The following is a 26,502-nucleotide window of genomic DNA, read 5'->3' on the forward strand; positions in this document are numbered from 1 at the left end:
GCTTCAGATTGTGAAGAATGGATGGTTCCGTGAAGACGTATTGTGGCAAAATTCAGGGTGCAACTGCAGAGGCAGTGTTTGATACAGCGACTGTTTAGCCCACAACAACAGCAGTCTAGAGAAGATCAAGAATATGGTTGTTCAATGCCTAAGGGGGGGAGGGGTTGTGACATTCGGAGAGGTTGGATCAAATTGTTCGCATCCACAATTGTTGTGAGAACAATCAGTCAAGGACAATTTGTCAAAAAAGGAATCTCCCCACCTAATATGTGAGCTTTTGAAACTGAACATGAAAATCAGTGTAAAAGTTGTTCCTATATTGATCCACAGTATATGACTGAGCACATGGGAGAATGTTACTTTATGTTCATGGTATTTTGTTGTTATTGTTAAATTAAGAATTATCTTGGCCAAGTGTTTTAAACACAGCCATATCACAGTAAATTGTTTTACTCCACCATAGAGGGGAATCACGCCTTCTTCTGCAACCAGTGCTCCATGGGATTCCTGACAGAGTCTTCATTGACCGAACACATTCAACAGACTCATTGCACTTCAGCTGTGGGGAGCGGGGCATCCTCTGGGGGAGCACTGGCTAAACTGGAATCTCCTGTACTACAGTCTGCATCCCAATCATTCATGGAGGTAAAAAGCAAAATTGTACACATAATGTAACTTTATTGTCCAGCGTACCTTTTCTTTGCTTGTTAACAGTTAGGTGCTTTCTCATTAGACCACCAAATCCAATGTAACTGCGCAGTTTATCATCTACTTAATTTCCCTTGTGGGAATAATAAAGTATATCTACTGAAAAGATATGTTTTGTATGTGTGAGCGAGACCATTTCTTCTTTTACCCTCTAAGGACATTTAAACTTTATTTTCTACATGCAGGTTTACTCTTGCCCGTACTGCACCAACTCTCCAATTTTTGGGTCACTCCTCAAGCTTACTAAGCATATAAAGGAAAACCACAAGAACATTCCGTTGGCTAACAACAAGAGACAGGCAAAGGTAGCTGACCTTAGCCCCGCCTCCTCCGACGTGGAGATCTCCTCCCCGAAACGCCACCGACTCGGAGGAGACTCCACACCTTCGGTAGGGAGCAACGGGGACTATCCGTGCAACCAGTGTGATATGCGATTTACCAGCTTTGAGGGCTTCCAAGCCCACCTGAAGTCACATCTGGAGATGCTTCTGAGGCGCCAGTCGTGTCCACAGTGTAACAAAGAGGACTTTGAATCCCAGGAGGCCTTGCTGCAACACCTGACTGTGCACTACATGACCACATCCACTCAATATATGTGTGAGAGCTGTGACAAACAGTTCTCCTCAGTGGATGACTTGCAGAAACACTTGCTGGACATGCACACCTTTGTGCTGTACCACTGTACACTCTGCCAGGAGGTCTTTGACTCCAAGGTCTCAATACAGGTGAAGAAACTACACTAAGGAGTAATGTTCATATTCTTACTGTTTAAACTGGTTGGATATAAAGGTAAAGAAGAGTTTTTATTTGTTTTTAGGTTCATTTGGCAGTGAAGCACAGCAATGAAAAGAAGCTATTTCGCTGCACAGCCTGCGCATGGGACTTCAGGAAGGAGACAGAACTTCAGCTCCACGTTAAGCATAACCATGTGGGCCAGAGGTCAGGCCTCCCAGGAGGGATCGGTGCAGGTATGCCTGCAATATATATGAGTGGGAATATGAGTGGGAATGAATATGTTAGTTTTACAAGTTCTGTACACAGTTAACCCTTTAAGGTCTGGGCCTATTTTGTCTGATTTTGCATGCCTTTGAAGTTGCCTTTATATTTCAAAGAAAGAATTGTTTACGATGGCCTGGTTTGGTCCCTTTTTTTGTGACACCTTGAACCTCATGTCCAAACTGTTGTTTCCTTCACTGACCAATTATGAATCATCATTTTGGGCCCAAAAAGACCAAAAATTCCAAAATTGTTTTGTCAAAATTTTTAATATTGATGTCCAATTGACAACCAAACATGCGTAACGAACCGTTTTGAAACTTTGTAATATTTATTCAACATGTTAGGATTAACATTCAACCAAAAAAATTTAGAATAAATAGTCTTATATTTGACAATTCAACATAAACAACAGGTATAGCCATAGGCGTTTTTTGCCTTTATACATGCTCTAGTCAAAACAGGTTATATACAGCAGACCGAACAGTGAAAAAATATATACCATCTAACACAAAAAGTGTTTAGAGGCCATCTCTTTATGAGTTTAGGTATTGCGGCCCATCACCTGATGAAAACTATGTACACACAATCAAGCTTCTTGAACACACATTTATATACACAAAGACTGATTGTGGGAAAAAAAAAATATATATATAACATTGGAAAAAAAAATATTTTCAAAAATATTTACAATAAACAAGTTAAATTTTTTTCAGGCATGCCACTCCGAAAAGCAGCTTCACCCTGGAATTAGACACAGGGCGACATCACACAGCCCACACTTCCATGGGGTGTCGGTCCTCTTTCCACCCTTCCATTTTCATTTCACTTTACTTTCATTGTTACTATAAATGTACATGAAAAAAAGTCAGTATTTATGAAAATAATAAAGTATAAAATAAAAATATATACAGGAATAAATAATAATGGAAATCTATATGTATGACAATAGAAATAATACCATAGCTGAATATGTGCTACATCTCTAATCTTCATATAGAAAGAAGAACACCACAATTATAAATTCCTGCCTTGGATACACACAGTGCACGTACGACTTTGATCTGATATGCACATTTTATTATTATATACACAAACACACACTTATATTGCATCAAAATTAACTTTGTCTTGCAATATCAAAAGAAACTTTCAAAAGAAACTTTTTCAGTATTAAAAAAAAATGTGAGTTTGCTTACCTCTGCTCGTCGATGGCGTCACCCACGTGTTCAAATCCGTCACTATCTTCACTCGCCCCCTCGCTGCTTCAGAACACTCCTCCCTCTCGTTCGGTGGAACCTCGCACGGAAATTATATTTATTAAAAATAAAACGCATTTTGTGCTTCCACTGTGACTTCGAAAGGGTTCGTTTGATTTGTGTTTTTTTCATGGAGCTTCCGTTTTGAAAAAGGACTAGAAATGATGGAAATATAGACATAAACAAATGATCCATGCAGCCTTTTAATGTTTTTTTGAGAGGACAATAAAACTATAAAACTTAAATGACAATATCTCACGTTTTAGTTGGTCGATTGACTTCAAATAATAACGAGAGTAAACCGCAACTTCCGCACTTTAAAACGAGACCAACCAACGGCATGTGGGTGACGTAATTAAAACGTGAGGGCGCTTCAAAGACGACGTGCGCTGAGGACGCGCTGGCGCGTCCTTCGACTCTCAAGGGTTAAATAAAATCTTTTGACACAATGAAAAAATGGGACAGAAAATGGCTTCACAGAACTTAAACTTTAGATTGAAGAGAAAGTTAGAAGTTGGTAGTAATAATAACACTGATTCTCAGAGGCCCATAGGACTGGTAGATGGGTCTGTAAATGATTTTTTCTAATCTTTTTTTTCCGTTGAAGGTCTGAAGCCCAGGAAGTGCATCTTCTGTGGCGAGACATTTGGAACAGAAGTGGAGCTACAGTGTCACATTACCACTCACAGCAAGAAGTTCACGTGTCGTTTCTGTGGCAAATCCTTCCACGCCATCTCACTGTTAGAAAGACACCTCAGGGAGAAACACTGCATTTTCGATGGGGGCAACATCACCGGCAACGGAGGTGGCACGGGCAGCAGCGGCAGCCAGAATGGCACCCCGAATGGGCTGACTCAGTCAGTAAAGAGAGGAGGGAGCACAGGCGGTGGTGGTCCTGGTGCTGGCGAAAGGACGTCAGTGGCGACCGCAGAGCAGGCTGACCTTCAGAACATGTTGTTGAAGAACAGCAACGCCAGTGGAGGAGGAGAAACGGCAAACAGTCACGAAGCCAGTGGGGGTGAGGAGGAGCTAGACAATTCTGAGCCCATGTACGCTTGCGACATTTGTGGTGCAGCCTACACCATGGAGTCCCTTCTTCAGAACCATCGGCTGCGTGACCATAACATCCGACCAGGAGAAGATGATGCTGGTTAGCGCTTTTTTTGTTAAAATGCATGTTTGATTAACAATCGATGGTTAGCTTTTCTGACGTGTCAACTGTGAATGTTTTCCTGACAAATAGGCTCTCGGAAAAAGAAGGCCGACTTCATTAAGGGGAACCACAAGTGCAACATCTGTTCCAGAACTTTCTTCTCCGAGACCGGGCTTCGTGAACATGCGCAGACGCACCGTGGACCCGCCAAGCATTACATGTGTCCAATATGTGGCGAACGATTCCCCTCTCTGTTAACCCTTACAGAACACAAGGTATCTTAACACTATTGCACATGCCTTTTTAATACTATGACCGATGGCAAATCATTCAAAACAAATATTCCTTAGCAGTGTAGCTTTCTGTCAATTTTAAAATGCTTGTTTTCATTTATTTCACCCATGTCAGTGTGTACTTAGAAAAAAAAATCTCACACCTCTACATCTGATTTGCAAAGTATACTTCTCACTAGAGCTGTAACGAATACTCGAGCAACTCGAGTAACTCGAGTTTAAAAACTGATCCGAGTAATTTTATTCACCTCGAGTAATCGTTTATTTTGACAGCTCTAATCATCACGTTTTGCTCGGACTACTTTTAATGCGGGACAACGCGCTGATGTCACGTGCGTAGAGGAAGAAGCAAAAAAAAAAAACAACTTACTGCAGCCGACAGCCCCTACAAACGACGCCGACGTTGCTAAATACTAGCCCGCACGATGGTTGGTAGAAGGTAGCGTCTGATGAGTCTCATAGAGATCACATGTATGTTGAACTAGATGTGCATTGACAGACTCGGCCGCGTCTGGGCAGCGTTAGTAAACAGCCGCCATCTTAAAGCAGTAGAGCGCTAAGCGCTAATAAAGAGCGCTAAGCGCTAATAAAGAGCGCTAAAGCGCTAATAAATAAGATTAATGTTACTGTGACTAGCTCACGTAACGTTAGCTCTGCGGAGGGCTAGGTTTCTATTAATTATGACCACTTTCGATGCGTTGCTAGCGTGTCTTACATACAGGCTTTAACATAACATAGCGTTGTGGAGTGATGAGGATGTAAAATAAAAACTCAATAACACTAACTATCAATTTTAGCTCAGTAGTCATTGCTGGATAAAACACCAAATAGCACTAGTCCCTAATGTGCTCCAATACAGCCTGTATCATACATTTATTTTGAACACTGCAAAAACTCAAAATCCTATCAGGACTTACAGTTTAGACTAACTTAAAACTTAACTAGAACTTAAAAATGGCTTGACACAAATAGAAATTCAATTGAAACACGTGGGAAAAAATCCTAACTTTTAAGTGACGTGTGTTATCAAGCGTAAAGGCATTTTTAGGTATATATATATATATATATATATATATATATATATATATATATATATATATATATATATATTTTAATAAGGTCTAAAGGTTTTTTGAGTGAAAGCAGTGAATTAGTCTTTTTTTTTTATTCTAGTTACATCTGAGACGCAATTGTTGGCTGTTTTCAACAATATACATCGAAAATAAAGACATTGAATGACTGAAAATGGTTCAAGATTAGATGAAATGTCTTGTTTTCTCATGTATATTTATAATTGCTCTTCACCTAAAAATTTATTTGTTTTATCCGATTAATCGATAGAATTTTCAGTCGATTACTCGATTACTAAAATATTTGATAGCTGCAGCCCTACTTCTCACATAATGTCTTCAATTTTCCTTGAAGATCTTAGACACAATTTGGGCTCTACTTTTGTGACATATTTCACATATCCTACATTTCCTATCACAGGTGACCCACAGTAAGAGCCTGGACACAGGAACCTGTAGAATCTGTAAGATGCCCCTGCACAGTGAGGAGGAGTTTATCGAGCACTGTCAGATGCACCCCGACCTCCGAAACTCCCTTACGGGCTTCCGCTGCGTTGTCTGCATGCAGACCGTTACTTCCACCCTAGAACTTAAGATCCATGGCACTTTCCACATGCAGAAACTGTCCACTGGTTCCGCTCTTGGAGGAACTGGAGGGGGCTCTGGGAACGGCGGAGGGAACGGTTCAGCATCTTCCTCTCCCAACGGGCAGCTGCAACATCACAAGCTGTATAAGTGCGCCTTCTGTCTAAAGGAGTTTAAAAACAAAGGAGAGCTGGTTAAGCTGGATGTCAACGGCCTGCCTTATGGACTTTGTGCCAGCTGCATGAGCAGGTAATAAATAACAGGAATGTAAAATATTATTGTGAGTATTGTATTATTAGGGGCCGTTTACATGGTGACGCTGCGACACCAAGACGCAACGATTGTGTTGCGAAATGACTGCGAAAACGGAAGGCGAAAACGCAAGCTTTTGATTCCGGCCTCCAAAGTGGAACGATTCGAAAGCTGGGCTTGCTCCACAGCCAATTAAACGAACCGCTCTAGCTCTGATGACGTCGGCACACTCACACATCACTTTGGACATGTGCAGTCACTGCTACTGAACATTCACAACAGAAAACACGGTGGAACGTCAGCTTATTCTTTGTGTGGCGCACCACATGTTCGCGTTTTTGTGCCTTTTAAAGCAAAAGCTTCTGAAATTGCAGCATTTTACAAAAAAAATAAATTAAATTAAAAAACGCGTGGACGCCATTGCTTTGAGTAGGCGGATATGTTGTCTTCCGGTCTGAAGAGTTTGTTGTCAAGGAAGTGCATCATTGGCTGTCGCCTTGTAAAACTACACTGCCCCCTAGGGCCTGGCATGAATACTACATTGTTTTTACGCAGAATTGTGATATTGTTCGAACGGAGACGGAACTATGTCAAATGCAAACACGAAATGGGTCGTATTCTGTTGTTTTTGTCGGAGCGTCACCATGTAAACGACCCTTAGTTTTAACTGGAGGCAATTTGATTTTTAATTCTATCAGGGGTACTAACGGCCAGAGCCCCAACCAAGGAGGGGCTCTCACACCTGGAGACACACAGGGAGAGAAGCCTGTGACTGGGCTCAGGTGTCCTGAGTGCGGAGTGAAGTTTGAAAGCCTGGAAGACTTGGAGAACCATGTCCAGACAGATCACCCTGATGTCAGCCCTGACACGAGTTTAGCGAGCAAGAAGCCTGAAGCTTCACCTGCGCCTAAGGTGAGATGCGATTATTAACACCAGTCATTTTGTGGCATGTTGAGAAAAAAAATGCAAGCAAATGCACACTATGCAACTCATATGAAACCGAAGCACATTTATAAAGGGAATTTTGGAGGTGATGTCATGCGGTCAGGTGACTTCCTCAAGAACTGAAGTGTTGCTATGTTGGACGACTGTTGTTTTCTACAGCTTGCTTGTGTCGGGGGTTTGCGCACTGGGTCCTGCGACAGGGGTGAGCTGTGGCATGATGGGAGCTGTGTGCTGTACTTGATATTGACAGTCAGGCTCCCTGGGACCAGCAGCATGTCTGTATTTGTGCACGTATTTTTGTGCGTGTGTTAGGGTGTGCGTGGGAGGCAGTTTTCAGGAACCCTCTGTCGTTCTCACACCATTGTTTCGGCATAGTCTGACAGCTCATAGAGGACCAAATGGGATATGGGTGTGTGTTTGTGTGTACTTGTGCATACATGTCTATCAAGGTGCAAACGGCAAAGACACAGTGGTATTGGGGCCTTTGTATATTTTGTTTGTGCATGAGTGATCACTGTGTGCAATGAATGAGTAAACAGGCCCTATGCTTCTTTCTAGCTAATAGTAACTGTTAAGTACCTTTTTCTCCTGTACACTCTCTTTCCACACATATTCCACATAGAATATTTTAGGATTTTAGAGTGATTAATATTCATTATCTTAGTGTGTAATAATTTTAATGCTCATGAACCTATGTCAAACAAATCAATGCCATCTCATGTTTAAACCGTCATTCTTACAGACCTTTTGTGTTGACAGATTATTTTAAAGAATGCATTTGTCTTTTTTGTGTTTGACAGAAAAAGACCTACCAGTGTATTAAGTGCCAAATGACGTTTGAGACGGAACGAGAGATCCAGATTCATGTTGCAAATCACATGATCGGTGAGTGAGGTCCATCTTTTCCCCTGTTATTCCCTTCGTGTATGCGTGAGGAAATGCATATTTGTCTGTGCGTGTAACAAGGGCGTAGGTTTGGTCTCAACATTGGTAGGGACGATATAACAGCATAACATGCATTTACACTTTTTGCTCGGGATGGGACATTAATAAGACCAAACAAATTGGGTAAACGGGGGCCAGGGCTACATTTCTCATGAATATAAACCTAATTAATTGGTATGCTAAAACAGGGGTGCTCATACATGGATCATGATGGACCAGTCGATTGTAACGCTAGTGTGGGTAGCTCGCGGCATGCCCCCCCCACCCCTTTTTTAAATTTATTTATTTATTTATTTATTTATTTTTTAAGTACATAATTAATTATGATTATGTTGTGTTGTGTGAGCAACATTTTAGGTTATGCAGAACCCATCTCTCTCTAAGCAGCTTCTTGCTCACGTTTCGCTGGTTCTATAGTTTCCAGCAGAGTTCACTAAATTTCTCAGTTTATTTAACGTTAATAGAAAACACAAACAGAATGATACTTCTCTCTCAGCAGCTTGCTACTCTAGTTTTGCAGGTTAGCAAGTTCACACAGTTTAATGTTATGCTCTCTTGCAGTTCGGACTTTCAGTAGCAAAATTAGTAGTGTGTTTCCCACCTCCACAACATTGGTGTCTTTTTAAATTACTTACAGTGGCTGGGGCTGGCCGAAAAAAAACTTCTAATATCCCTCGTCTTCAAAGTGGGTGGAGGAGGCAGCATGTTGTAGACATGTATTCCTACCGGGGCTGTGTGTGTGTCGGGGGCAGGTGAAGTCATCAGCCGATCAAACATGCATTTGGAGGGGTGGACCAGCACATTCAGCTAGTGAAAAGGGGTAAATGTAAGTTTGAACATAATGAAAATTATGCACTTAATAATGGTAGGGCCAATTCTTTCCTTAAAACATATGGGAAGACAATCTAAATTACTTGTATAACTGAACTCATTATAATGCATATAAGGTTGTTTAAAGGTTGGTGGGAACAATTTGAGAATCCTGAAAAGTTGGTAGTGATATGTCCCTACCGTCCCTATGCAAACCTACGCCCTTGGCGTGTAATGTCATTCAGTCAATGAACGACAATGAAATGTGTGTTTTTTTCCCCTCATCAAATATTACAACCCAGATTTGCAGACAATTTCTTCTCTAGCTACTGAAACTGCTACCTTAGCATCTCTGTTGCCATGGAGATGAACAAAGTGGACTTATGAGTGCTTCTCAAGGGGAGAAAAAAACGTTTGTGATAGAAGCTGTGAGTGTTCATTTGCTGACATTGCTCAGCGTCTTCCAATAACGTATGGAGACTTGATGAGCATTGTAAACCCACCGCTTGAGTCATTCTGACTTGTGGGCACACCATTGGCACATAACCTTATACTCCCAGATTCGCAACATGAATAAAACCCCAATGGCATTTTCTCTCATCCACTACTGATTGTGTACTGGACTTTTTACTGCTTCACAGTGCAAAGTTCCTTTATTTGATTTATTTGTCTTCTAAGCCTTTAATGCTCATTGCTTGTAACTTGCCTCTTGTTTCTCATTTGACTAACACCCCCACACACACACACACATGATCGTAGTAGTTTGAGTTAATTAACAATCTAATTGTGTGAAAGCATAGCACAGAGTAATTATGAAATTGAGGCAGATTATTCTGAGAAGGTTGCATAGAAGGTTGCATTGTTACATTTGTGGCACACTCGATCAGGAAGGCAGACCACATGACCAAATGTTGACAGAGATTTCCTCCTTTTGGTGTACTTTCATTTTGCTACTGAAATATCAATACTGTGACCTGTAACTCATAATGACACAGTTATGTCACCTACAAGCAGTAACCTCCCCACTCCAAGCACAAATCTGATTAAAGAATTCATTCTCATTTTAGGAGTTACTCTATCAATAAGTTGGCATACTAGCTTCCACAGATGAAAAAAATACATGTCAGATATGTAACTTATCATAGCACTGACTGGCTGTGGAGAGAAGATCAAGGCCAGTAATGTGACTGTCACATGGCTCCATGGGTAATACATGATGCCCCCTGTGGCCCCGTTAATTACGCTGTCAGATAAAGAGTGAGAGAGACAACATTCTGCAGATAGAAAAAGGAGAGGTCCGCTGTATCCTGTCAGGAGAGGAACCCTTGCAGCACCGTTTTTTCTTGCAAAAAGGTACCCAAAAAGAATAGGCAATCGACATAAACTTAATTTTTTGAGTGTCTTTTTATGGCCCCTGCTTTTAAACAAGTTGCTGGTTACCATATTATAATAGAAATGTCCTAAGTGTGTGTTGTAAAAGTATTCTATTATGGTGACTACATTGAATAAGTCCCAACATAAAATAGCATTGATCATGTTTAAAACTTATCTCTAATCACTCCTGTATGTACCAACTCTTGTTTTATACGTTTTGCCAATGTAGTTTTTTTTTTTTTTTTTTCAATTGCCAGTTTGTTTTTCCGTATTAACTTTCAGGGGTTGTGGTTTTGTCATTGGGTACAGGATTTGTTTTTTGTTTCAAGGTGTACAGTTTTGAGCTGATCAAAGTTTGTCAATATACACATATAGACAACTAAGTCCTAGATCGTACATCATCAGTGTTGTACGCAGACTTTAATGTCCCACTGAAAACCCCCAATCTGAATTCCCCAGCATGAGGTCCGACCTCTACTACGCGTATAAATGCCCGCTTAATATTTGCACCTTCTTTCTCTGTCTCTTTCTTGTAATACACATGCTTAACATCATGATGTCTGCTCCAAACGTGCACTCTGTGACCACATACTGAGCAATTCATTCGCTCCCCACTTCTGCTTCCTCTAATCAGTACAAGGTACCAATTAGCATACTGATTGTGACCATTGCCTGTGTATAGTCAGGTAAACCTGTCCGTGCACTTTTCTTTTTAGACAAAAAAACTTTTTACTTTCAGTATTAGCTCATTTTCACCTCGGTATTTCTTGGATGCTTCGGTCTAAAGTTTATTAGACATTTTTATTTTGCTTTTAATCCACTGTATGCGGATGACTAGTCTTTATGACAGTCATTATGATTTAATCCCCTGCCCTCCATCCCCAAACACGCTCACAACATTAACAGTACATATGACTAACCGTGCCCATTCTCTCCTCCACTCTTCCCAACCCTACCTGCCATCGGGACGGCCTGTAGAAGAGCCCACCTGTCGGCAAGGTTTGTCCCCTTTCTGTCTCACCCTCTGAGCAAGGCAGCAAGCATTCTGCTGCCTCACTACCCGCCCATCAGCATCTCATTGACAGTTTATGACTTGCAATGCCTAATTTAACATGGCACACCTATCTTGTTTCTCAACCACACTGCATGATGTGGTAAGCAAACTTTAAAGCAGAACGAATTGTAGTAAAACTGTAGATGTTCTTAACAATGGAATATTTAAAACATTGACACAGTTAGAGCTGGATATGGTCCTTCACACCCACTCCCTCGATCCCAGCTGCATGCTTCATTGTCCTTCCAACTCCATATACCAGCACACACACCGACACACAAATAATATTTGGTTGTCCATTCACCTGGATTTCCCAGTGGAGAGCGCTTGCTAATGATGTGTCTTCAGGATGAACGTTACTATTATCATTAATGTTCTAACATTAGCTGACCTTACCTAATCGCATTCTACTGATGACTTCTTAATCACCCATAACTCTGAGGCAGTGTTTCCCCAACGTTCATCAAGCCAAAGGTACCTATTTTATATTGGGGAAATCTCTCGAGCACGGACAAACAAAAATTATTATTAAAAATGACTATTTTGGGGGATGTTTTTTGGTTTAGTGGTTGAAGTGGTTATGAGTAGAATAGATATACTGAATCTAACGTATATTTAAAATCTCTACTTAATCACAAGGTCAAAAGATATTCCTTTTGATTGCACCCGAGTGAAATTTAGTCTAATCTGCTGTGCAAATGTGTATGTGTCTATTGGGGTTGGAATAAATAAAAAAAAAATATTTTTATAATTTCATTATATATTTCATTTATTTATTTTTTTTTAAATAGATCTTAGTGAATGACCAAATCAAATATGCACATACAGTGGGGCAAATAAGTATTTAGTCAACCACCAATTTTGCAAGTTCTCCTACTTCAAAAGATTAGAGAGGCCTGTAATTGTCAACATGGGTAAACCTCAACCATGAGAGACAATGTGGGGAAAAAAAAACTGAAAATCACATTGTTTGATTTTTAAAGAATTTATTTCAAAATTAGAGTGGAAAATAAGTGTGTAGGTGATCAAATACAGGCAAGATTTCTGGCTGTCAAAGAGGTCTAACTTCTAACGATGTCTAACGAGGCTCCACTCGTTACCTGTATTAATGGCACCTGTTTTAACTCAATATCGGTATAAAAGACACCTGTCCACAACATCATTCAGTCACACTCCAAACTCCACTATGGCCAAGACCAAATAGCTGTCGAAGGACACCAGAGACAAAATTGTAGACCTGCACCGGCTGGGAAGACTGAATCTGCAATAGGTAAAACGCTTGGTGTAAAGAAATCAACTGTGGGAGCAATTATTAGAAAATGGAAGACATACAAGGCCACTGATAATCTCCCTCGATCTGGGGCTCCATGCAAGATCTCACCCCGTGGCGTCAAAATGTTAACAAGAACGGTGAGCAAAAATCCCAGAACCACACGTGATGACCTAGTGAATGACCTACAGAGAGCTGGGACCACAGTAACAAAGGCTACTACCAGTAACACAATGCCCGGCCAGGGACTCAAATCCTGCACTGCCAGATGTGTCCCCCTGCTGAAGAAAGTACACGTCCAAGCCCGTCTGCGGTTTGCTAGAGAGCATTTGGATGATCCAGAAGAGAACTGGGAGAATGTGTTATGGTCAGATGAAACCAAAATAGAACTTTTTGGTAGAAACACAGGTTCTCATGTTTGGAGGAGAAAGAATACTGAATTGCATCCGAAGAACACCATACCCACTGTGAAGCATAGGGGTGGAAACATCATGCTTTGGGGCCGGTTTTTTTTCACAAAGGGACCAGGACGACTGATCTGTGTAAAGGAAAGAATGAATGGGGCCATGTATCAAGAGATTTTGAGTGAAAATCTCCTTCCATGAGCAAGGGCATTGAAGATGAGACGTGGCTGGGTCTTTCAGCATGACAATGATCCCAAACACACAGCCACGGCAACAAAGGAGTGGCTTCGTAAGAAGCATTTCAAGGTCCTGGAGTGGCCCAGCCAGTCTCTAGATCTCAACCCCATAGAAAATCTGTGGAGGGAGTTGAAAGTCCGAGTTGCCCAACGACAGCCCCAAAACATCACTGCTCCAGAGGAGATCTGCATGGAGGAATGGGCCATAATACCAGCAACAGTGTGTGAAAAGCTTGTGAAGAGTTACAGAAAACGTTTGGCCTCCGTTATTGCCAACAAAGGGTACATAACAAAGTATTGAGAGGAACTTTTGGTATTGACCAAATACCTATTTTCCACCATGATTTGCAAATAAATTCTTTAAAAAAAACAATGTGATTTTCTGTTTTTTTTTTCACACATTCTGTCTCTCATGGTTGAGGTTTACCCATGTTGACAATTACAGGCCTCTAATATTTTCAAGTGGGAGAACTTGCACAATTAGTGGTTGACTGAACGGTACGTGAACATTGCTAACACTTGACAAATGCATTTAATCAGATTTACAACAAGAAAATATCCCTAGTGAAAATTGAAAAGACAGTTACAGAATCTACCCCCCCCCAACAGTATTTTTAAGTAGTTAAAAAATAAATAGCCTGAATCATAGCCATGTTAATATGGTTTGTTAGTTTGAAAAAAAAAAAAAAAAAAAAAAAAAGTCAGTTATTCTTCCAAATTTCTCCACATCAACCTGTAGGCTTTTCAGCCGTGTCTGCGCACTTCCCTCTCATTCAATTCCATCTTAGTTGTCCGGGGGGGGGGGGGGGCACTGAGATATTTCATTGGACTAACAAAAATTGGACCAACGAATGGGTTGCGATGGCCAAGAAACTTTTTATTAAATAAACAGTATCATCGGCCCAAAAATGTGTTTTGCCCCACCGGGAAGTGCCCGGTACGCCCGATAGCCAGTCCACCTCTGCCTGTAGTCACCAACTATAGTAGCCTTCAGTGAAATCACTGATGCGCTTGACTCATGAAGTCTGTCTGCTGTCTAAGCAGCCATCCCAGTGGCAGTTGTGGAGCTGGTGTCTCTCTGCTTCACTGTCCTCTGTACATAACCTTCCTTTTACACTTGTGCGTCAATACAATCAACAATATGTGTGTGTGCGTGTGTGTATGTGTGCCGATAAGCAAGGTCTGGCCTGGTTACTTCTTGTGTCGCTGAAGACTTAATGAGGCGCGTAAGAGGCTTTTAGAGTGAAAGGAGGTGGATAATGTGGTGCACAGTTCATTCATGTAGCGTGTGTATGAGTGTGTGTGCCTTTGCTACCAGCTAGCGAGACACATTGGTGTTTTCTTTTGCTGTGCCACACCTGAACTAATAAGCCTTTGACTAATCTGCCCTTTTCTCTCTTGGTGTGTGACTTCACTAATGCTTTGTACTTAAGGAAACACTTAGGCTCACCAGTCTTACATGAAATTGATATCACAACAAGCATAGGGAGATTTGCCAACGTTCCTCAACAGCAACTATCAAAGCTGACTAAATTCTTAAATAAACTGGGGGAAAAGAGGTACTTAAGGAACATGGCTAATCCCATCATAGGCACAAGCGTCCGGTCTGAGAGACTTTGAAACACCACAGGAAATGTCTTGTCTCTGTGGATATGTTTAAATGAGCTGTTGTTTCTTAAAAGATTGAACCATTAAAAGCATTTTTACACACTGACCCCCAATTGCACTCTTTGCAGTAGCCTATTAATTGAGAGCTTTAGGACCAAAACGTTTGGAATTTGACCAACTTTCTCGCTAAAGTGCCACAAGTAGTTGGTTCTATCATCCTTCCGCGTTCCAAAATCATGCGTGTTAGTCCACTGACGTCTCTTCAGTATATTGACTATCTGCGTGAATGTGAGTATGAAAGGTTGTTTTGTCTAAATGTGTAATGTGCCCGGTCGATCGCTGAATTTCGAGTTGGTTTTTTTTGCAAAATAAAAGTGATATTTAAAAAATCTTGGTAGTGTTATTCAATCCTGTTTTACGGAAAAATCTTGTAAATCTATTATTCTGAAGGAAGATGGATGCCCAAAACCTGTTTGTTTATTTCTTAATTTTTTTTTTTTTTTCAGGGTTTTGAAACCTTTCTTGCGATATATTTTAATATTGAAACGTCTGAAAAAAACTCTTCATGAAAGGGTTAAAACATTTTTCCAATATTTGAGTGTTTTGGAATTCATGTTTCCATTACCAGTTTTTCATTACAAAAATTTTGTGATGTACTAAGAGTAATGGAAACGCAGCTATAGACAACCAACCCAAGGTGTTTTAAGGCTGCGCAGTTCATCAAATTTGAACTGTGATCAGAATTTCAGCAACAACAATTAAATAAACCTAGCCATTTTTACATTCTAAATATAATTCTGCAGCACACTAAAGCGTTATTAAACTGCTTAAAAAACAAAAAAGTACCTCTTTGCTAAGTAATGGCAATGAGGAGCTTCATCTGAGGTGCTACTGCCTTAAGGTGATGAACAATGCACGTTCGTCTTTTGGATTATACTTAGTGACATTAAATAAAATAATAGCATTGAATAACTGCTCAGTACCCCTCCCCCCCATTACTTTCAAGATTTAATATTTAGTGGTTATTTTACACATGTAGAACAACAAGATGACATGCATATAGTCAACTCTCTCCTCCCATTCTGTTCTGGAGTGCTGAATAATAATATAATAATAATTTTATTTATTTATTTATTTTTTCATAATCCACTAAAAAAACCAAGCCTACCGATATAGAAGTCTATTGAACAGTGGTTCTTAACCTAGGTTCGATGAGTCGGCGAGTCGGTCGAGCCTCTGCTGCTGAGGTCAAGACACACCGACTTGGCCATCACTGGCTGCAGATGATCACGTGGCATTGCTTGGCCAATCAGTGCTGCGAAGAATTTAGTGCACTCAGGAGCCATACAACGTGTAAATGTCATCGTAGTATATCGTATAGTTACTTTCTTCATATTTTAATCCATACTACTGTATGTCGAGCAAAAAAGAAAGTGGTCGGACGTATATGTACAATATGGATTCTCGTATATCACGGAACGGGATGGGAGTCAGCGTCCTAGCTGCATGATTTGCAATACCAAGTTGAGCAACTCTAGCCCCGCACCGACCAAAACTAAAGACTTCAAGAAGCTGCATGGGGATGGGGAATACAAGAACACAACACTTGCTAAATTCAAGGTGAACAGAGCCAGATTTGATGATCAGGCCACTCTGCCTGCTCTTTGATTTGTACCCAATAACAATCCGGTTCTCACAACATCATATGAAGTTGCATACCCTACGCAAAGCAGGTACCGTATTTTTCGGACTATAAGTCGCAGTTTTTTTTCTTCATAATTTGGCTGGGGGTGCGACTTATATTCAGGAGCGACTTCTGTGTGAAATTACTAACACATTATGATATCATTTCACATCTTATTTTGGTGTTTTGGAGTGACACTGATGGTTTGGTAAACTTGTTAGCATGTTCTTTATGCTATAGTCATCTGAATAATTCTTAATAGCTATGGCCACAGTCGCGTTCTGCCTTTGGCAATGTGTGTTCAATTGTATTATTGACTTTTTTATATTGAAATGCATGCGTTTAGTTTTTGGCGCTTTCACGCCCACGTGAGGGCGCAGTTGCACTTCTTTACGTGAAGAAGACCGCTCACATGCCAGAAGATGACAGTCAGCTACGCAGCTTGAGTGAGTGGGCGAGTTAACGAGAGAGAAACACAGCTGCGAGCCTACGTTCATTGCTTATGCTTGTAAAATATCTCTACAGAGGGAACGCCTGTGTGTATAATCTTTTCTGTTATTGTTGTGTGTTTTCCACCCGCGATTCGACAAAGCCAGTTGTGTGGTTGTTTGAACGATGTGCTAATGCTAGCAAACGCATGCTAACAGTTTGTGTCATTGCTGTAACAGCACCTAATTATCATTTATTTACGTTGATGAGAACCTGTTTGGTATCGAGGACGAAATTGATTCCGCAAATTATACGGACGTCAATCATCATCATTTGGGAGTTTAGCTCGCTGTATAGCCAGGACCGAGCCGTAGTGTCCTGGTGAGGACAGTATATTCGCATTTCGTTGTTCATGCACTGTACACTTATTCAGCATGTTGTTCTCTGTTGTATTTCTATATTAAATTGCCTTTCAAGATGACAGATCTGTTCTATGTGTTGGATTTTATCAAGTAAATGTCCCCCAAAATGCGACTTATACTCCGGTGCAACTTATATACAGTATGTTTTTTGTTCTCTTCGTGGGTCATTTTATGGCTGGTGCGACTTACACTCAGGTGCGACTTGTAGTCCGAAAAATACGGCATGTAATTAGTTGTGAGTTCATGCACTATGTTGGTTATGTTCTGCATGGTTCATTTTGTGCACCAGTAGGAAAACTATATGCCTTTAATTTGGGGGGAAAAAAATACATATATTTTTTACACTAAAGTAGGGTTCGGTGTATGCGCATATGAAACTGGTGGGGTTAGGTAGCCCCAACAAGGCTAAGAACCACTGCTATAGACGCTTGTCTGTAGTGCTGGTTTGAACATAGGAGTAGATGACAGCACGCCCTTCTCCTCTGTCATCCATCTAGCAATCCCCCTTCCTCTCTGCTTCCCATCTTCCCTCGCCACCTGGAGCCAGCGAGCCGTGACACCATTGGGAGGGAGTGACAGCGAAGGGACAAGGGACTGGGAAGGGAGGATCACAGAGGGTTAGATGAAGGGAGAAAAAAAGACAAAATAAATAAGATCTGAGAATTTGCTGTCAGAGAATTAATCATTTTGATGATATATTTATTCTTAAGTGTGTTGAATTCTCCACCATCGTCACCAACCGGTCTGCACTTCCTCTGTGAGTGTCTGGAACATTACTCATTTAAAGTCAACCAGAAATATACCTTACACTAGTAGAGAAGAGTTGCTAGTGTTTCCATTTGTGTGTTTGTGTGTGTCTTGAAAACAGGGACTATGCAGGCCCCCTGGAGAGCTCATTTTGTCGTCTTCTCGCTTGATTTACTTCTTTCTTCTGCTGTTTATTACCAGTCATTACAAGCTGTTTGGAAACCTAATAGGACACGCTGACAAATAGACAGGAGAGACATGAACAGTATAGTCAGTAGAACAGTCATGTCTGGCATGCCAGCAAAACTGTACCTGGGAGGATATTTGTACCGACAGCAACACTTGATTTCACTTGTATATACAGTAAAAGTAGTGTTCTTTGAGTGACTGATGTCTTTTTTATCCATATTGTGTTTCCTGAGAGTGTACTGTATTGTGCCTACTGTATAGCTTACTTACCTGCATTCCCCGTTTGTATTCTTGTTCTTGACTCAAGCCGTCCAGGTGTGGCAGCGCCAGCTGCGAAACACCAATTACACACACATACACACATGCTCAAAATGTGCTGTGGTTCTTCTTCTTTGCGAGGCGCTTTGCCTTTATGCGCTTCATAAACAGAGGCCAAGCAACAATTAACTCGTTGCTTAATTTGCTAAGTATTTTGAATTCATTTTCTGCCGTGACAGGCACATCTGTCACAGCTGGTTGGGAGGCGGCAGCGTGTATGTGTGGAAGAGAATCTGCATCTATACAATTGTAAATTGGCTTACTTTTTTAGACCACGCGGGGTTGAGCTCAAAAGGTCACGCACTCACTTTGTTCTTGTTCTACTTGTTTTTAGGAGCACTAAATAAAATTGCTACTCCTAGGTTATTCTTGGGTCTATCTGCATCGATCCTATCAGCCTATTTTTTTTTTTTTTTTTGTTTAATTTGAAAAACTTAATTGTTCACTTAGTAGACGTAACATTTAATGGATCATGAAACGTTAGCTGGCATGCTTATGGTAACAGGTTGATAGACAGGTACCATCAAATGCATTCGGTATCTGGCGGAAAACACAGACAAGACTGAAAAAGCAGTTTCTGCTCTTGCACTCCTCTTTAAAAGAAACTGCTGTATTTTAAGCCAAAACAACTTGTGTTTGATAGAACAATATGTCTATATACTGCCATAGCAGATTCATGGCGCATTAAGCGCCCAAAATATTTTTAATTTGTCCCTTTTACCCTGGTAACCCGTTTACAGACGTCGCGCAGTTGCTCCTGTTTTAACCCAGCCATAAAACGAAGGTAATTAATTATATTTATTGTTCAAAATGTCTGTCATTTTTAGCTTAGAATCATTAAATGTCTAATATTTTGTTTAAAAAAAAAAAAAAAAAAAACATTTAAAAAGGGTAAATATATGAAAAAGAAAATCTCGACCACTCCTTGATGTCTGCGATTTCTGCATCGCGACCCTTGTTATATAAAAAAAAATCCAGCTGTGGCCATTCACAGCTGTGTCTTGACACTTAGGCTAGGTTCATACTACTGGTCTTAATGCACAAATCCGATTTTTTGCCATATGTTTTTTTGGCGTGCCCATTCAGACTGCCTTTGTCCATTGAGAACGTTCAATTATCACGCATGCGCACTAATTCGCAGTCCGAGATGCGCTCAGCAAAGAGACCCGCGTGCGCAGAAGCATCAAAACAAATTACTCATGCTAGCTGTATGTCAGTCCAGAGTGATCATATTTTGATTTCCAAAAAGAGGACACACATAACAGACATTAATAATACTCGTTTAGTCTTGTATTCAAAGTTTATATGGACTGATAGAAAGCATACACACACACGAGCCTTGACGTGTGTGCGTGAAATGACGTGGGTGAGTCAGTTTGCCCCGACTCGGCCATGTGTGCACTAATGAAATAATGTTCATTCGGGGCACAGAATGAAAATCAAAAATTGTAAGGCTTATTCTTTTCTTCATTTTATTTTTTTTTTTATGACTGTGGTCAAGCCCGCTTCGTGCTTAAAAGCAGAGTTCAAGCTAGGCGCCAATGCCTACATCGCTGCCGTCCTCCGTGCCTCTTTCTCTTTGCTGACGTAATAGCTGCATGAATTCCGATTTGGGAGTCTTGACAGATCAGACCGCCAGTCACGTTCTGAAAAAATGTGGCCCAGATCAGATTTAAACCACATACAAAAGTGACTCAGATCGGATTTGAAATGGTCCACTCCTATGCGACTTGTCCCGTTCAGACCGTCAAGTTAATGCCTGACTCGAGTCGGAAAAACACGAAAAAAATCGGATTCGTGCATTAAGACCTGTAGTATGAACCTAGCCTTAGTGATACATGCTACATGGAGTTTTTAAATCGAAACAAGGTAAGTACGCGATAATATCTCGTTAAAGTAATGGCGTCTTTAATTCTGCTCTTTCATGCTCTCGCTTCTAGATAGGATTTCGCTGTTTATTTTATTTATTTATTTTTTAAATGCCCTCCTGTTCAAAATTTTTCTTCTCCCAGAAAATTGAGATTTTAAGCTTTCCAATGATGTATCACACATGCATATCGGACAATTTGAAAGTTGGCCAAATTGGGAGTCTCAGAGCAGAACTTCAAGTTACCTGAGTGTTTTCCGCCATATATGTATTGATTGGCATCCCTTAAGGCACACTAGTGTGCATATCAAATAATATCAACTGCATCATATACCAGCCCAAATGCTCAACAGTTCAGTCCAAACAAAAATGTATTTTTCAGCTCATAAGGCTCATAAAAAAAAAAAAAAAAGACAAAAAAATCATAGCAACAGGTGGACACCAATCAACTGAGTAACTTCCACTAGAAACAAAAGGCATTGGTTCAAAAACATGAATCGTGGTCAAAAAGGGCTTACACAAGGATGTAGCGTAGGACGTGGCAGGATAGCAGGCAAAACGACACTGGGCAAGGTTAGAAGCAGGCTAATTATACAGAAGGTCACGGGTGGACCTGATCAGTCTGATTGGCAAGAGCAGGAAGTAAAGTTGGCTCAAGGAGGCAGGGCACTACCAAAATAAATGAATCTGACATGAACCAACACAAAACATTAACAAGTCTTCCGAGACGTGACACAGAGTCAACAATGAAAATCAAGTAAGCACTCATTGAACTTTAGCTGCGTTACAATTAGGAGTGGGAACCTCAGGGCACCTCACGATACGATACGATCCGTTATACAAGGCTCACGATAACGATTATATCGCGATATCACAATACAGCGATTATCGATATATTGGTCAGAAATTTGATACATGATATTCTACGATACAACTTTTGAAACGAAAAAAGATATTTCAAAATAGAGAAAAGTACTGTTTAAGTCATTTATTAAACAGTGACACCTTTTCTGTGCAACATTGTTGTAAAATATAAATCTACTGCAAATTGTGTACCTGCACATATGGAGGAAACAAACCACAACCACTGATATCCCTTGGAGAGATCATGATGAATGGCACCCTTAAGTTCTTTAAATTTTAAATCTTTAAAAAAATAAAAATAAAAAAAAAACAGTGCTGTAGGTGTCAGTCAGCAGCTGAGCTTGGAGTGGGACAATGATAAAATTGGTGGGTCTTTTCTTCATTAAGACCTTTGTTACCAAAAGCATTGCTTTGAGCACTTCCACCAACTGCTTCAGCATTTGAGATGTCGGACTCATTTAGTCACATTCTTCCTCACCTTAAAAACAACAAAATAAAACAAAAAATATTAGCTACCTAAAAGCTTTTGAGTTGAAATCCTGTTTTTTTTGTGTTGGGCGTATTGAGTAAATTAAAAAAGTATGAATTGAATGTATAGAAATAAAAATGCAATAATTCCTATATTTAATATGTTGGCTACATTAATTATTATGCACATCACCTTATATCTTGGAAGCTATTCAAACCATTTTTACAGCTTATTGTATCAAAATGGCAGTAATAACAGTTTGTGTAGTAAACTAGATGGAAAGTGGTTCTCAAATAATATCAAATAAATCAGTAAATTCATGTACCTGTAGGCTTGTTCGATATTCATTTTCATTCAGTTTAGGGTCCTGGTTTATTTTATATCATTCAACACCAAATGTCATCAAAATAATACACGTAAATTAAAAAATCAATTACATTGCAAAACTTTCCTACCTCAAGTGATGAAAGCGAAGCAGTGAAGAAATCCGGTGTGCACTTTGTCACCAGCTGCCAGCGAACCTTATTTTTGTTAGACAATTCTCACATACAGCAAAGTCCTTGTTCACCTCACTTCCTTTCTTGTTGGTGTAAAAACTAAGGTGTGTCCACATGTGTGATTTGTAGCAATATTTTTCTAACTTTTTCCTCCACCGTTCTCGCGAAGCTTTTTTTTATTTTTCAACCCACTTGGAGCTTCCTCTCTTCTTCTCTAGACGACCTGTGTGCACTTTACCTTAATCGCCACTCTTGAGCGCCCCCTAATGAACCGCCAAGGAAGTGCTCAACAAACATTGAGCAGTTTACAGCATCCATACTCCATTGTATGGCCAATATGTCAAATAAATATCGATACTTGACGGGAGCATATCGATAACCCATCGGGTTGCAAAATATCGCGATATATCACTGTATGGAGATATTGTCACACTCTTAGTTGTAATCAGTATGTTTTGTGTCACCATGCTATCTAACAAATAAGCCAAGGCAAACTAAGTTAAAATGGCTCTTCCTCACGTGAGGGGGAAAAAAAAAAATGATAAAGTCAGTGTGTAATAAAGGGAAGCATCTTTATAAACGTGAAGCTGAACAAGGAACATGAAGGTGAGACAGGATGGAGAACACAGAGGGAGGAGAGTGATTTGTGGCTGCTTTTGGCTTGGGCTCAGTCCTCTTGCTGAGCAGCTGGACTTCATTAATGGCCTGTGTTAATTACAGGGATCGAGTGCACGTACTCACGTGTGTGCCTATAAGTACATACACACAGCTACATATGCACACTCACACACACTTGGATTCAGGGTCACCTTTCTTGCTAGCCTTGATTGAACCAGCAGAGTGATTGGTGGACAGCACTAGGCATTAATGGGGTTTTGACCATTCATATCTGGTATCATGTCACATAAAATGAGTAGATGCATCATGTTTTCCAATACTTTATGGACATATATTGTGCGTACGCTGGATTTTTGGGCCTTTTGGTGGTTGTTTCACACTTGATCATGTGATGTTTATCAAATGTGAAGTAATTGAATTGTTAAGTGAGCTATCATGAGTGAAGATTAAAACAAGCTGTTATTTGCAATGGTTCCTTTCCAAATTGCGCTCAAGGCAAGGTTCACAATATGCTGCAGATCCCATAAAGAGAAGAAGGAAAATAGCAGCACCATCACAGCAGGAGATGGAATGCAAAGCCATGCTGGGAGTGGCTGAAGGGGGTCGTCTTTGACTCTTAATTACATAGCACAAGATAGGAGACTGTAGTGTGGAGATGGAGGAAGAGAAGAAAAATAACAGTATATATTGACGCTCTTATCTGTTGTCTCTAAGCAGATGTCGACCAGGCTGTTCTCTTTATTGCTGTTCAGGCCTTGTGTGACATATACACACGCACACACATATCATCCGGGATAAATCAATGCATTCTGCTTTCAGTAATTTCCCATGGTGCTTTGCTCTGGGCCCCCTCGGGTGAGCGAGGTGACAAAGCCAACCAGAGGAGAGAATCTTACTTTCTGTTCTGCTGTTCTAAGCTGTTGTTTGAATTTTTATTTACTCTCTTCTCGTTTTGTTTCCACTGTGTGGTCGCTTTTATAGGGTTTCTCTTAATACAGAATTGGGGTCCTCATTTTACAATTGTAATGTTCCTGTGTGGAGGGGGGTGACATAACCCGAATTTGTGTGCAACACTAATGCAGAAGTGCAGACAGTAAAAATGTTGTAAAATGTTCAAATGACAAACAATAAGTGAAATACATTTGTGCCACTGCGCAAACTACTTTATTTCATGACTTTCATCACCTCCACACCTCACATGTCGGTACAGTCAAAAGAACAGTGGTGGATGAAGTAATCTTTATTTTTTATTTATTTATTTATTTTTTTTAACCAAAGGCCAGATACGGAGGCAAAAAATACCTAAGTAAAAGTACAAGTATCTAAGAAAAAAAAAGTACAAAAAAGTACAAATTACTTGCTTTAAAATTCACTTTACAAGTAAAAAACAAAATTATTTTCTCCCGACACAAACATAAATGTCAGATAAAAGAGAATGTGCATACAGTACTTTTGCACCCACAATATTACCATTTTCTTTTTCACTTTTCAAAACTGTGCAAAATGAAAAAAAGCAATAAAATTGACTGCAATGTAAAAAGAAGCTTAACAAGCTAAAAAAAAAAAAAAAAAAAACTCCAAAATTTTGTGAATGGTGGATTGCAAGCAACAATCAGGTGCATACCCCATCTACTGTACAAGAGTGTGAAACACTCATCTTAAGCCGCGCTGCTCTCACTCTGTTGTTGTTGTTGTTTGTTTGTTTTTTGGTCAATATCTTGTTCACCTGCCTAATTTTGCTTGTGCTCATGTTGCCGCCACTAGTGCTCAATTGCGGTTTAGTTGCATGGAGCTTATCGATTGCATCGGAGGCATGAAAACAAAACTATGAATTTGCATTGAGAAACAAACAAAAGTAACATGTAACACAGGCGACAATTTGAAAAGTAGTGGAGTAAAAAGTTCAAATAGGTGCTGTAAAATGTAGTGAAGTAAAATTAAAAGTACCACTTCATATTTGTGCTCAGGTAAAGTACAGATACATAAAAAATGTACTTAAGTACAAAAAATGTACAGTAACAAAGTACTTTTAGTTCATTGCATTCCACTACTGCAAAAGAGGGGCAAAGTTGTGCCAGTGGCTAGTCTCAAGACTTGATCCAGATTTTCTCTAACAACCAAGTTAGTGTTCTCCATCCGCTCTCATCATTTGTCCTGGACGAAAGCTTCTCATTTGCGACTGATCCAGCCTGCTATTAGTGGATGGCAAGCAACAAAAGTGACCATGCCAAATACACACACACTCGCCATAGTGCATTAGTGTGTACAAACATGGACATCCATCTGGAAATACACATGCTGAGATGCTCTCTTATGCAGGCTTACACACAGTCAGTGCTGCAAGCGGGACTCACACGGACACACGTCAGTGCTTCCAAACACAACATGCATACATGTACACATGTAGTCACGTAACACTCTGTATGTTCCCCGCTGCATTGCCCCTGGTGCTGTGCTCCCTCTCTGTACTGTGCTGTACCACCACCGCCTCCTCGTCGTCCTCCTCCTTCACCCTCCTCCCCCGCCTCCTTCGTCTCCCAGTACATCTGGCACGCTCAGCTGCCGAGGAGCACCATAATTATCCCGCCGGAGACGCACGCTCGTGCAAAGCGTACACATACATTGTGACGAAAGCTCACGCGCGCTTGTCTTCGGCGATCCGCGCTGCTCCCTGCTGCTCTTCGTCACTACCGGGGCTTCATTAGAGTGCGTGTGAGAGTGTGTTGATGCATGGTGCTTTTGGATGGCATCCAGATGTTTTTCTTTATAGTTGAGGAGTTGGATGTGTCCTAGATGCAACTGGCCGTCTCTCTTTTAACTCATTCGCTGCCATTGACGGTAAACGTCCAGTCCATTTGAACTGGGATCGATGGCAGTGAAAGATTATGTTTCATGTTCCATTGGTGGTGTTGAATATCCAAGCCATTTGAACTGTCTAATCATTCACAGTGATCATTCACTGTTAGCCCTAGCAGTCGAAATGGACTGGGATTCTATTGCTGTCAATAGCAGCGTTCGTGACAAGAATCTTGTCTTGCATGTTGTCTTCGTCAGTCATACTTCTGTTGATTATGTCAATTGTTAATGTTCACATTCTGGCGATGGAAGAGAAAGAGAAATAGCTGGTCCTGTTCACTGCAGTAATGCATTCCAATGACAGACTCTCCCTTTTTTTTTTTTTTTTTTTTTTTTTTTTTTTAATTTTTGGACACAAGTCTGGACTTAATGATAAATAACTTTGCAATGCCTTCATCTGCTATTAAAATTTCACTGCTATTCAAATTTCAGCAACGATAGCTGACAACAGTCAGCCACTTGTAAAAACTGGTTGTTGAAATCCAAACACTGCATGAAAATTCAGTCATTGCACTCGTTCACTTGGTGTGCGATAAATAACATCCATCCATTTTCTAGAGTTTGTATGGTCAGTAGGGTT

At 40.4% G+C, this 26,502-nt stretch overlaps 1 protein-coding gene and 1 long non-coding RNA gene across 7 annotated transcripts in view; one reads left to right on the forward strand and one right to left on the reverse strand.

Moving 5' to 3' along the window:
- znf423 (zinc finger protein 423) overlaps positions 1 to 26,502 on the forward strand; it is a 283,900-nt gene that overhangs the window by 102,939 nt on the left and 154,459 nt on the right. For 3 of the 5 annotated variants that reach the window (XM_057835817.1, XM_057835819.1, XM_057835818.1), the window contains exons 11-19: positions 464 to 645; positions 894 to 1,433; positions 1,526 to 1,676; positions 3,571 to 4,113; positions 4,207 to 4,391; positions 5,901 to 6,313; positions 7,015 to 7,228; positions 8,062 to 8,146; positions 11,369 to 11,389. In XM_057835817.1, the coding sequence (XP_057691800.1) occupies positions 464 to 645; positions 894 to 1,433; positions 1,526 to 1,676; positions 3,571 to 4,113; positions 4,207 to 4,391; positions 5,901 to 6,313; positions 7,015 to 7,228; positions 8,062 to 8,146; positions 11,369 to 11,389 (2,334 nt within the window). The remainder of the gene's footprint in view (positions 1 to 463; positions 646 to 893; positions 1,434 to 1,525; positions 1,677 to 3,570; positions 4,114 to 4,206; positions 4,392 to 5,900; positions 6,314 to 7,014; positions 7,229 to 8,061; positions 8,147 to 11,368; positions 11,390 to 26,502) is intronic. The other 2 variants (XM_057835820.1, XM_057835821.1) reach the window with 1 other exon arrangement.
- LOC130915773 (uncharacterized) lies at positions 17,905 to 21,176 on the reverse strand. 2 transcript variants are annotated; one of them, XR_009063142.1, is made up of 4 exons: positions 21,137 to 21,176; positions 18,704 to 18,763; positions 18,301 to 18,480; positions 17,905 to 18,091 (listed from the first exon to the last, which is right to left on the reverse strand). It is a non-coding gene; the product is annotated as an uncharacterized LOC130915773 (long non-coding RNA). The 2 variants fall into 2 exon arrangements; XR_009063141.1 differs by lacking the exon at positions 17,905 to 18,091 and having other exon boundaries at positions 18,175 to 18,480.

The sequence above is a fragment of the Corythoichthys intestinalis genome, chromosome 5 (assembly GCF_030265065.1).
Source record: "Corythoichthys intestinalis isolate RoL2023-P3 chromosome 5, ASM3026506v1, whole genome shotgun sequence".
Classification (NCBI taxonomy): domain Eukaryota; kingdom Metazoa; phylum Chordata; class Actinopteri; order Syngnathiformes; family Syngnathidae; genus Corythoichthys; species Corythoichthys intestinalis.